Source organism: Pararge aegeria, chromosome 8, assembly GCF_905163445.1.
Source record: "Pararge aegeria chromosome 8, ilParAegt1.1, whole genome shotgun sequence".
In the NCBI taxonomy this organism is placed as follows: domain Eukaryota; kingdom Metazoa; phylum Arthropoda; class Insecta; order Lepidoptera; family Nymphalidae; genus Pararge; species Pararge aegeria.
The window spans coordinates 3,248,979-3,261,099 of record NC_053187.1 but is presented as its reverse complement, the minus strand read 5'-3'; the positions used below and the strand labels follow the sequence as shown (position 1 = coordinate 3,261,099).

Sequence of the window (12,121 nt, the reverse complement as noted above, 5' to 3'; positions counted from 1 at the left end):
CGTGACGTCATCATACTGCGCGCGCATATAATATGACTGCTGCTATTACGGAATCTGCAATAGATTTATGTATGGCAACCGTTGCAATCGTTTACGACCAAAATTAATAATGAATCTATGTTAAATAATTATCTATATAGAATATATTTTGTTTTTCTGTAAATAAAGCTAGCTAAATTAAATCTGACATCTAAGATTTTGGATTAGATTAATTTATTTTATTTATTAGATTAAAGAAAAACTAACAGTCTGTCTAGTTATCTCGGCTGAATAAAATAGTCACTATGCAGTGCCCATCAAATAACAGTTAAATTGCTTGTGTACTTAACTTCGGTAACCTAAACTTTAATGACTTCGTGAGCAACTCTATCTCGGTGAAGAACGCGGGAGGGCTGTCAACAACATGAAATCGTTCTCCTATTAAGTAATATGCAAAGGACATCTCATCTTAGATATTTTTAACTAGCCTCGTAAATAAAGCTGAAGAAACTTCTTGAGTTCAGTTTTTTGTGATAGATACTGCCACCCGACCGTATTACGACCATAACCTTCAAACACTACTCGGACACGACCTTGCTATTGACCACAGTGTCCCGGGTAGTATTGTAACTTAATAGGAATCGTGTAGTTGACCACAGCGACTAATCATTTACTGAAGTGTTACAATAAATCATTAAAGTTGTCTACACACTAAAACCGTCATCCGTGAGATAGGCATTTTCTAGGCAAGTCCTTAGTCGCTTGGGGCCGACCAATGCCGCGTTTACCGTTTTACAGGAGATGTTGACTTAAGTAAAATAAAGACATAAAACCTAACCTCAATAATGCTATAGTCATCAGACAAATGGGAATATATTAAAAAATACATGGAAGAGAAAATTAAAGTAAAGGAAAGTGACGAAAGAGAGGGAACGTAAAAGCACACCGACGTTAGTGGTAGGCCAAAAGGCAGGTACACTAACGTGTAGAAGGCAGGAGGCGTTTTAGTCTGTAGAAGTCCGACACTATCCATAGGGATGTCCATGAGGATTCTCCCCTCCAAACTACAAAGACAAAAAAGGAGATGTTGACTTTACAATGAATAATTCACGTAAAAATTATTAATTGTAAAGTGCACATCTCCTGAGGATGCCCCGTTTTCGGAGCGAAACGTGCGTAGAGGGTACATTGCCGAGGATCTATTTGGTAAGGAGTATACGGATTGAAGAAATTATAAATTACACCAAACAGATTCTGCTGCGGTTCGCGGAGTCTAGCAAATGAAGCTTAATTTTCATAATATATTATGGATTTCCACAAAGTAACGCCTAGCATTACGGTTCATTTTAGGAATAAAAAAACATACCCTATTGTGATTGCTCCCACGAAAGTTTGGTAATATGGGTACTTTTATTAAACATTTGACCTTTTCGTCTAACCTTTACAGCTCTCAGCTGTAGAGTTCATATCTTATTTTGGTGCAACCCCTAATGTTTTTACTCGCGTTTTTCGTCTTTGTTTTTTATGGATTCTGTAGCAAAAATAGCCTATGTTACTCTTTGTCTTTTCTAGTTGATAGGACGGGGAGACTATGTCAAAAATCAAGTTGATCGGTGCTTAAAGTTCTTTTAAGTATCGCCTGAGAGCTTGTTAGCTTTTGGTACCGCTCTTTATTTATTTATTTTATTTATACACTTTATTTATACACCACAAATAGTAAAAAAGAACAATGGACACAACAAAAATAAACTTAAAAGTAGGATACAAAGGGCGGCCTTATCGCTTAGTAGCGATCTCTTCCAGGCAACCTTAGGATTAGGAAAACCAAGGGAAACCGATTGTATTATTATTATATACATACTTACGAACAATTACACACTAATACTTATCAAGATTACACACATAAAATACTAATAATAATAAATATTAAAAATAATAAACTAATATATACTAAAACATACTTAAATATGAGTAAGAGTACTTAAGTATTTTATCACACTTCAGTATTTTATCACAAATATCTGATAATATCTTCGAGTTTGAGGTCATTATTTAAGCTCGCCTCCTTGGCTATAATGCTTTTTACTCCTAATAAAGATAAAACCTTGCTTGGACCATCGTGGTAACTTATAATTTCTTATTTTTTCTTCACAGAGACAGCCACCAAATCGATCTACCACCGTTTGGTCAATATGCCACGGGCATCTTCTTCCTGGACAAGCTCCATCATCAGGAAATAGAGAAGAAATTCAAGGAACTGGCTGAAAGCCTCAACCTTACTGTGATCTGCTGGAGGACTGTCCCAACCAATAACGCCAGTATCGGTAAGAAAACATACTAAATTAAAGCTCTCTTTATGTTCATTCAGCATTAGAGGCTAGTATGGGCTCTACACAGACTATAGAGAAAAGATAGACAGAGACTATAAAGTTTTAAGTGGGGCAGCTGTAATAGTATCTGTCATTTTACGTCGTAACACCTTATTAGCACTAAGGTGTCTTTGGTTAAAGAAAACAAACGTTGCATTGGCGTGAGACATTAACCTATAATTTTATATGGACGATCAAACTTATGATTTGACAACGCTACTTATTTTGCACTAGCTGTAGCCCGCGTTATTCGACCACGTTTATTGCGGTTTTTCAAAAATTCGTTCGTTTTTCTGGGATAAAAGCCTGTGTTACGCTGAGTCATTTCAACTAACTCTATACCAAAAATCAAGTTGATTGGCTGCTTAGTTAGGGGCTTGAAAGAAGGACAAACCAATAAACAAACTTTCACATTTATAATATTCAGTAAGGATTAACTCAACTCTGGAGTCACATTTGTGGACACTGTTGGTAGTGCAATTGGCTACTCTAATTTTAATTTTTAATTTAGTACTAGTTTCTGTCTATCTTTTTCCATTTATCTGTGAGGCTTAGGTGTCTTAAATTTTTAATACTGTGCCAAAAGATTAAATGTAAATTTTACGGATACATTTCTGTGTTGCTAACTATATAGAGACATTCAATTAATGTTAAATTATGCAGACTCATTGTTTTTGTAGACTCTCATAGTTGTTTCTGTTAACGTTAAATGGAAATATTTTAAATTGTTCGTAACGGCTTTTAAAGTATACAATGTGTTATACAAAGTAAGGATATATTCCTGGCGCCATACTGCGTCAACTGTGGGTTATACTGTTTTTGGACACAATACACTGCATACAGTAATGAATGAGGATTCTGTTAGCGTCTTATCGTGCCAATATTGTATATTGAAAAAAACATTATAAATATTAATTATTATATAAAACACAGTTATTATTTTCACCTCTGTAGTGCGGCCTTACTCTTTTTTTTGGAATAGATATAAATTGTATGAAGCCGTTACGATCAATCGAGAATATAATTTTTTGATTTGTCCAATTATTACAATAGCACATAATATCACCGAACATTTGTCCAGCTTTGCATATGCATATACGGGCAGTTTGCGAGTGTTTGCGAATATCATTCCAGGTCACTAGTGTACACTATTCCTAAGTCGGTCCTCGGACCCAGGTCCCAGCGGTCTTGCGATGCTTGACCTCACGGTTTGTTTAATTCTAAAACTCTGAAGTGGAAAACTTCGCATGGGAAAACTCACTTCATGCTACGATAATACTTTCTAACTTAGATAACTTTAATTAAACTGACCTTAAATTCGTGGCATTGTAGACTTCTAACTGCTTTTGTTGAACTCCCTGTTACAGAAGATAGTGATGTGGTTTTATATATAGGGGCCCCGGTTTTATATCTTTGGCAGGCTAATTTGAGAATTTTTAGTTTCTGGTGTTTTATCTGGTCTGGCCTTAAGCCATTTAGCGTTCTTGTACGATGCCCTGTAGAAATGGATGGCATACTCCTAACGGGCTAGCCCGCTATTATCTTAGTCTAAATGATCTCTTGTCATCAGGTGGGATCGGTTAGTCAAGGGAGCTAAGGACCTTGTGGTGGATTTAAAAAAAAAGAAAATTACCGTTTTACATTTAATAGCGAAGCGGTGATAGCCCAGTCAGTAGGACTTGGCCTTGATTTTCGGGGGCCGAGTTTGAATCCCAGCAACCACCTCTATCTTTTAACCTCTAACGTTCTGAGCAATTAAAATATCAGGTGCTTCAACGGTGAAGGAAAACATCGTGAGGTAACCTGCATGCGTGAAAATTCTGCATATTTTCAAAGGTGTGTGGAGTCCACCGATATGCACTGGACCAGCGCGGTGAAGCACGGCCTCGTCTCCTCATTGTGGCAAGAGAGCCGTGCCTAGTGGCCGGTAGATATGATGATGGCATTTAATGGCGCTTCTGTATGTTAAACTGATCGAGGTCTTCATGTACAGGTGTATAGTATCACGTTTTGCAATCAGTATAGGGCCTGCCGCGTACAACGTTTTCTCTTTCACTGTTTTAAGGCAACTTCATCGCTATTAATATTTAGCGCCTCCAAGTTATCAATTATGTGTTTCAAAACATAATATAACTACTAGGTCTTTACCATTAACGCTACATGATATTCAGGTAAAGAATTGTGTTTTAGACACAATAAAAATGAAGTCAAACCCAATATAGAGCTTAGTCAACTTATGTAACTGGAACTCTTCACTCCGAATTGAAATAAATATTCAATTCAGATAAGCAGCATCCTGGATGATTATATTTTAAAGTATAAACATCAGATTTAGATAAATCTATTTGAAGCTAAAGTGCCACAATTAATAGCAGTGATTCAAAGACAACCCTCAGTGTCTAATTGAAGGAATTGTTGTTGTTCGAAGTGAATTTTCCTTACGTGGTGCCATTATTTTCAAGGAATATTCATTTATTTGTGCATGTCTATTACAGTTCGTATTCAATCGCCAATCACAAGTATCCGAGCCAATCGTAACAAATTGAAGCGGTCCAAATGAATGGAATTATTCCTTACTGAGCGAATGGTGCGGACTGTGGAATTTAGGACTGCATTAATTGAACTCGTTCCGATAACTTGCCCCGAAGTAACTAGTTAATTTTAAAAAACGCAGTCCGCACCAGTTCAAATGAAATCAGTACTTAAAGATTATGATTTAAGGTCGGTTCACATAATTTTAGTTCAGCTATATTCCAGCGATGCACTGCATTGAAAGAGAACATAAACTCCGATGACACCTGGTACAATTTAAATATATCAAATAAGCCACCCAATCCTAAGTGCAAACTTGCCAATCTTGGTAACAGACTTTTGGTAACGACTGTAAATGCCTGGAATAATATGCATGACTTCATCCATTCCATTCCAGCGTTGGAGAGAACTTAATAGATCTGTGATGGAATTGTGTGAACCGGCCAAGATTTATCAATTTAATGGAGTTTTTAAACCAAACCTTTTTATTAAAAGATTTCATAATCTTACTACAATATCAAGTTTTAAAATTTGTTTTTTCTATTTACGCTTAGATGGTAAAATTGGTCATAATATCAAGAATGTAATGTGAATTTAATGGGCTATTCAGAATAATTTGTTTCGGGCTAGAACAATCATTTCCATAATTACCATCAAAGCGCCAACACATCCTCAGGTCCTCCAAACATTGTCATTTAGTATTTACGATTTTCCTAGATTAGTGTGTACAATAGGGTAGACCCAAAAGTACATTATGTAATTGCCTTATTTGGCTCGCTTTCAGGTCAGGTGGCTCGTAACTCGGAGCCATATATGCGACAAGTGTTTGTTACCGGAGATATCGCCGACGAAAACCAACTCGCGCGTCAGGTAAGAACAGAATGGGAGCGAGATGAACACATAACCGGAACACATTACCATCTAATGCCATCTTGTACGAACCGAGTATGAACTCGCAATGGGTGCAAATTGCGATTTCAGACTCCTCCATGTGTATCCTCCATTTATTAGGACCCAAAGCACTCTTGAAGCTTTCATTTCAGATCGTTGCCCCGCGCGCAGTCCCGCCGGAACATCGCCCGTCGTTACAACCGTAAATTAACAAACCCTGTATGATATACATATGATACCCTATCCTTGTCGCCTTTTTTGCTTGTTGGCTGTTACTTGGAATGATGTTTTGCGTCCACAGATATTTGTGCTGCGTAAAAGGGCATCCCATGAACTTGTGGTGCCAGGTGCCCGATTCTATATCTGCAGTTTGTCCTTGCGGACTGTGGTGTACAAGGGGCTTCTGACGTCTAATCAACTATGGGTGAGTAGTAATAAAGATAATTTGGTGCACAAGATAATTGTATTTGAAAAAACAAAAGCGACTACATCTGTATTTCGGGAATATATTGTTAAATAAATGAAGCTTGAATACTATGCGCTACAACTAACTTACTAACTTTGATGAAAATGTGAGTAGGTATACCCCGATGCACTGAATACGCCTTCATTGTACAGACGTGATGTTGTGTAATCGTGCATATTATTTTTCGCAGAGTAAAGCAATATAAGCTTCATAGTATAATAAGATCTATATGATATTTAAATGAGATCAGTTTGCAATGAACAATATAGAATTTTGTAAATCCCTATCCCTACTAATATTATATATGTCAATTTAAGTTTGTTTGTTACGTTTTGACGTGAAAATTACTGAACCTATCTTCATGAAACTTGAGAGAATGAGAAATATAGTATACTATTTAATAAAAAAAAAAATGGCGTAAGATAAAAAAATGTTTATGAAAAAAATCTCTTATATGTGACTAGCAGTAAGCTGCCTCCCAAAATTATGCGGGCGAAGCCGCAGGCACATCTAGTCTCTCTATAAATTACTTAGTTATTTCCGAACACATAAAAGAAAATAAACAACCGATTTCTGACCTGCTTTTTGAAGGAAGTCGGTTAAAAACAGTCGAGGATTGTGTGCTATAAATTATTGAAATACCTTTATCGGTCTGCAGGAATACTTCAAGGATTTGAACAACCCAGCGTTCACGACGTATCTGGCGTTAGTGCACACTCGATTCTCTACCAACACCTTCCCCAGCTGGGAACGTGCCCACCCTTTAAGGTAACAACATTTGGGCTAGTGTTGATACCCCTTCCGGAAATCATCAATTCCAGAAAACTAAACGAGCTGTCAACTGCAATAAGCAACTGCAAAATCCGTTAACTTTTTTAGACGGCTTGACTAAAATACTTATTTTCTCAGTCGTCTAAAGTTCACTCTTCTGTTTTTTTTTTTTGTCTTCGCTCGAGCTTTTTGGTTTTTTTTGATACAATATTATATATATATATATAAATTATATATTTTTATTTTTATGTGTATTTATGTACCACCTGCCTCTGTTCTTTACTTGTGTTTTTTCACGCCATTGGTTGCCTAGAAAAGATCGCTACCTAGCGATAATTCCGCTTAATTTATACGCTGTGTTTGGTATAATCTCATTTTTCTTCTGTACTTTTGTTTTGTGTGCAATAAAACTGCATTCATTCATTCATTTAATTGCTAATAAATACCAAAGATTTCATCAATCTGATTTTGCAGAGTGCTTGCCCACAATGGCGAAATAAATACGTTGCGAGGTAATGTGAACCTCATGAAAGCTCGGGAGGGAGTCATGAAGAGCGAGCTCTTTGGAGAGGGTAAGTCAAATTTATAATATCGTATTTTTTACCATAAATTTATTGTCACTTTGTTCCTATTTTGTTTGAAAATCTTCACGTATTATACAGAAAATGAAATTTTTGGGGGGATATCAAGTTTTGTACGAACGGAGAAGTAGACTTCGCAATTATGTATTAAATGACTGAAGCAGCGGCGTGCACTTTATTTTAAAGTTGGCGGCCTCGGGTTTGATTCCAGGCAGAGTCAATTTAGTAATTTATTATTTATAAATTTTCTTTGATCTTGTCTGGTGGGGAGGGAGATTATAGCCGTGGCTTATTACCAGCCAGGCTTATGACAAAGACGTGCCGCTAAGCCATTAGCCATTAGGTACGACGTCACGTCGAAATCAATTATCCCCGTCACCATCTTAAACTGCATCATCACTTACTATCAGGTGCGACTGCAGTTACGGGCTAACTTGTAGTGGAATAAAAAATAAAATGACTCAAATTTTATTCTTACAGACTTGAAGAAGCTTTACCCTGTAGTAGAACCGAATCTCTCGGATTCTGGTTCAGCAGATTGTGTGCTGGAATTTCTACTACATTGCGGAAATCGAACGTTACCCGAAGCTGTGATGACCATGGTGCCAGAAGCCTGGCACAACGATCCGACCATGCCAAAAGAAAGGAGGGATTACTATCAGTGGGCTTCGTGCGCTATGGAACCCTGGGATGGCCCTGCTCTAGTGTCATTTACTGATGGCCGATATATCGGTAAGCTTAAAGCTCTATCTATTATTTCTAGAAATAATATTATGGTTTTTCCAAAAGCTCTTATTAACCAGACCAAAACTTTAATCGCCCTACCAGTTTTCATACACAGGTTCTGATTCGGATGGGTAGTTTGTCACCCAACTAATGACAGGCCTAAGAAGGTGGCGTGCCGTAGTGCACGCCTCTGGAGGATTCGGCAGCGATCAGGCCATTGACGATGGGACCCGCCATGCATTGGGGGCTCAAAAACTTGGCGAGAGTGCGGTGAATACGCAAATGAACCCCGTGCTCTCACTTATATGTCTATCGAGGGACACACAGAGTTTTTAGTGGGTGCAAGTCCCAAATAACTACTCCGTTTTCCCCAACGGAGTGCTATGCGTCAGGCATTTTCTCTGTATAAAAAAAGAAAGGTTCTGATTTCTTTGGAAACAAATCTTTAATTAAAATTGAGCGTTTAGTGGCAGAACTTGTCTGGTGAAGTACTATTTATTCCGCCATGCTTAGGCTGCCAGTCCACCGGAGCGGAGCGAGGCAGCAGAGCCGAGAAACGGAGAAATATTAACCAGTAGGATTGCACAAAATCTCCGCTGCTCTTAAGTGAACCAGACACAGTACGCAACTGCGATCCGCAGTCCGTAATCTCGGCTCCGCTGCCTCGCTCCGCTCCGGTGGACTGGCAGCCTTATTCTGCCTTCAAGCAGAGTTGTTGTTAATTGCTGTAGTTAAAGGCTCAAAACCTACGCTTTAGCTTGATTGACGAAGAGGGACACTTTGTAGGGCGTATTCTTGAATGTCCTGCAAAGCTTTTTTTTAAATTATAAAATTGAAAATACATTTTCTTGGTTGCTTCATGCTAGTAAGCGCTTAACGGCTTGTCGATGGTTTGCTTATTACTATCAACTATAGATTATCTACTTGATATATAAAGATTTCGAACTCCTTTATCAGAATTACTTTATTATCCGGCTAAGTTTGTTGTGGGCTCTTCTTAGACAAGGGCGCGTTTGGAACCCTCGTAGCTTTTAAGTTGGCGAACGAAGTTATCACCATCCCCTTACAATTTTGTAAACATATATGTATGAACGGTTCATACGTACCTGTCTTAGGCCTACATGAATAAAGAATTTTTGAATTTGAATAGCACTACTTAAATTTGGCAATTTAGTTTTGAATAATTAAATAAAAAAATTAATTTTAGAACAGATTTGTCTGCAGTCCAATTAGCAGCCTCTTTGACTTACATTTTAACCCTGTCGATAGTTTAAAGAAACCACCTGGTATCCTACTTAAAATAATAAATGCTAAAGTTTGTGTGGATGAATGTATGTTTTGACTGACTTCAATTTGACTGAATTTTGGAATCGAGATACATAATCTATTACCATGGAGCAGTAAAATCTACAGATCCCGGTAGCCGTCGCAAGATTTATAAGAATCAAAAAACCGCGTTCGAATCCGCGGGCAACAACTGTCTGGTATGAATTAACGATTATAATATTTTTCCAGGTGCCATTCTGGATAGAAACGGCCTAAGACCGTCTCGTTTCTACGTCACGAATGAAAACATTCTCGTCATGGCTTCCGAAGTGGGAGTCTACGACATTGACCCTGAAAAGGTCATTTTAAAGGTATGGTATACTGCTTACTTACTGCTTTTATTTTCAAATTCCGTTGACCATTTTATTGCGACCACTTGGATTTAAGGTCAAATAAAAGAGCCAGTTAACTTTGCTTTATTGTTTCGATACAGAAAACTACTTAACAATTACGTGCAAATGCTAAAGGTATTTATATAATACGCTCTGCTCGCTTTTTGTTAAGAAACTACTTATGATTTTCTATATGTTTTCTTAAAACAGAGTCGTCTGAAACCCGGCCGCATGTTGCTTGTGGACACGGAGGGTAAAAAGATCATTCAGGACATGGAGCTGAAGTTGGAGATCGCTCGAAGCCGACCGCACTCGCAGTGGCTCCAGGAACAGGTAAGCGCAGTGAAAATCCAATTTTATGTTCCTGAAACAACTTCGTCTTTGACTTAAGATCTTAAGCTGTCGTCGGTGTGACCCTTTCCTTCTCTATCCCATGGCCCTCTCTTTCACCTGTTTATAAGTTTCATTAACCTATTTTTTTGTCCCACAAAATCCAGTCTCGTTTGACCCATGCCCGTTTTCACTAAACGTAGTCATCGTCTAAATCAAAAGCATGCCTATAGAAAAAAATGTTTCACCAACTTTTAGGTGATTTTGGTGAAAAGTAGATGTATGCCTAGGAATCTCCTTATTTTGGGCGTTACCTATTTAGGCATTGCCTTGTTTATATATAATTATATTACTGCGCACAGACAGGATCATCCAACTAACAAAATGACAAGGTCTTATTAGTGCCATTTTGAAACAAAATTAAATTCAAAAACTAAGACTGTGAATCAGTGAACTCGAGAGTTCACTGATTGAAAAGTAGCTACCTATTAAAATTATAATAATTTCAAAAGTGTTATTAGTTTAAAGTACTCTTAAGAGAGAACAATTTGATATCTAAGTAGTTCGACTTTTTTTTTTTTTTTTTTTTTTTTTTTTTTTTTTTTTTTTTTTTTCGTGGGGAAATCCTCATGGATACCACTACACCACGGGGAGGCGCAGTGGTTATGCCGGACTCTTACCGACTAAAACCCCACGGTGTTCCAACTCATCGCCTGGTAACTGGGTCATGGGAACGCTTTCGCACACAACCACAACCCAGTCAGCGGTGCCTACTGAGGCAGGCACTTCCCTGTAACAACTTCAGATACTGCTGAACACCACCGAAGGCAAACCAGGAACACGGGGTATGCCTTTCAACTCGAGGACCAAACTCCGACGGGCGACAGAATCCCCGTATCTATCACCCGGAGGTCCTTCTCAAGGGGGCAGACGTCGGTTGTGCGCCAACTGTCTACGCCCGACTCTTCTGCGGCGGAGCGGATTACAGTCTACATCGTCCTCTCTCAACCGCTCGGCCAACTCCTTCTGCACCATCACATCCTCACAGAAGGAGACCACTGCTTCCCACGACCTGTCACTTCCTACCATGGCCCTAACCACGGCTGGTAGAGAAAGGTCCTGCCCAACCGTAGCTACGAGTGCCTTGCGTGACTCCGCCCATTTGGGGCAGTCAGCCAATGTATGCTGTGCTGTATCTGTGGCACAGCCACACTCATGACACACCTCAGTAGGCTCTCTACCAGCCACCTTGAACAAGTACCTTCCGAAGCAACCGTGCCCTGAAAGGACCTGTGCAAGATGGAAAGTGAGTGTTCCGTGCTTCCTTTTCACCCACTGCTGGAGAACAGGCCGGATGGCCTCAATAGTTCGTTGGCCCGCGCTGGGTGCCTCAAGCCTTCCTTGCCACTGGCGGAATAGCTCTGCCTGTGCTGTTCGCCGCCACATTGCGATCCTTTCTAATGAAGGGTGTTCCCCTCGTATCCGGACAGCTACTCTACGCTGGTATACGTATGCCAGAACTTCAGCATCTAGGTCCCATGGAGGTGTCCCGGCCATTGCGCAGGCTGCCTCGCAGGAGATGGTGCGATACGCTCTCGCTTCCCTAGCTGCCATAACCCGCTGCGGCCTCCGCAGCAGAGCTCGATTACGGGCAGTCAGGGAGTCTACCCAGATGGGCGCCCCATACAAGGCCATTGACCGCACTACCCCTGTATAAAGGCGACGACAGCCAGCGTTTGGCCCACTCGTATTAGGGAGAAGTCGGCATAGCGCCCCAGCGGCTCTTATTACCTTGGGGGCAAGGCACTGGAAGTGCTT

At 39.4% G+C, this 12,121-nt stretch overlaps 1 protein-coding gene across 1 annotated transcript in view; it reads left to right on the top strand.

The window, feature by feature from the left end:
- Nucleotides 1-12,121, top strand: part of LOC120625550 (glutamate synthase [NADH], amyloplastic) — an 81,271-nt gene that overhangs the window by 30,183 nt on the left and 38,967 nt on the right. Inside the window, exons 4-11 of the mRNA XM_039892602.1 lie at nucleotides 2,134-2,303; nucleotides 5,665-5,750; nucleotides 6,073-6,195; nucleotides 6,896-7,005; nucleotides 7,483-7,580; nucleotides 8,070-8,321; nucleotides 9,831-9,952; nucleotides 10,184-10,306. Of these exons, the coding sequence (XP_039748536.1) occupies nucleotides 2,134-2,303; nucleotides 5,665-5,750; nucleotides 6,073-6,195; nucleotides 6,896-7,005; nucleotides 7,483-7,580; nucleotides 8,070-8,321; nucleotides 9,831-9,952; nucleotides 10,184-10,306 (1,084 nt within the window). The remainder of the gene's footprint in view (nucleotides 1-2,133; nucleotides 2,304-5,664; nucleotides 5,751-6,072; nucleotides 6,196-6,895; nucleotides 7,006-7,482; nucleotides 7,581-8,069; nucleotides 8,322-9,830; nucleotides 9,953-10,183; nucleotides 10,307-12,121) is intronic.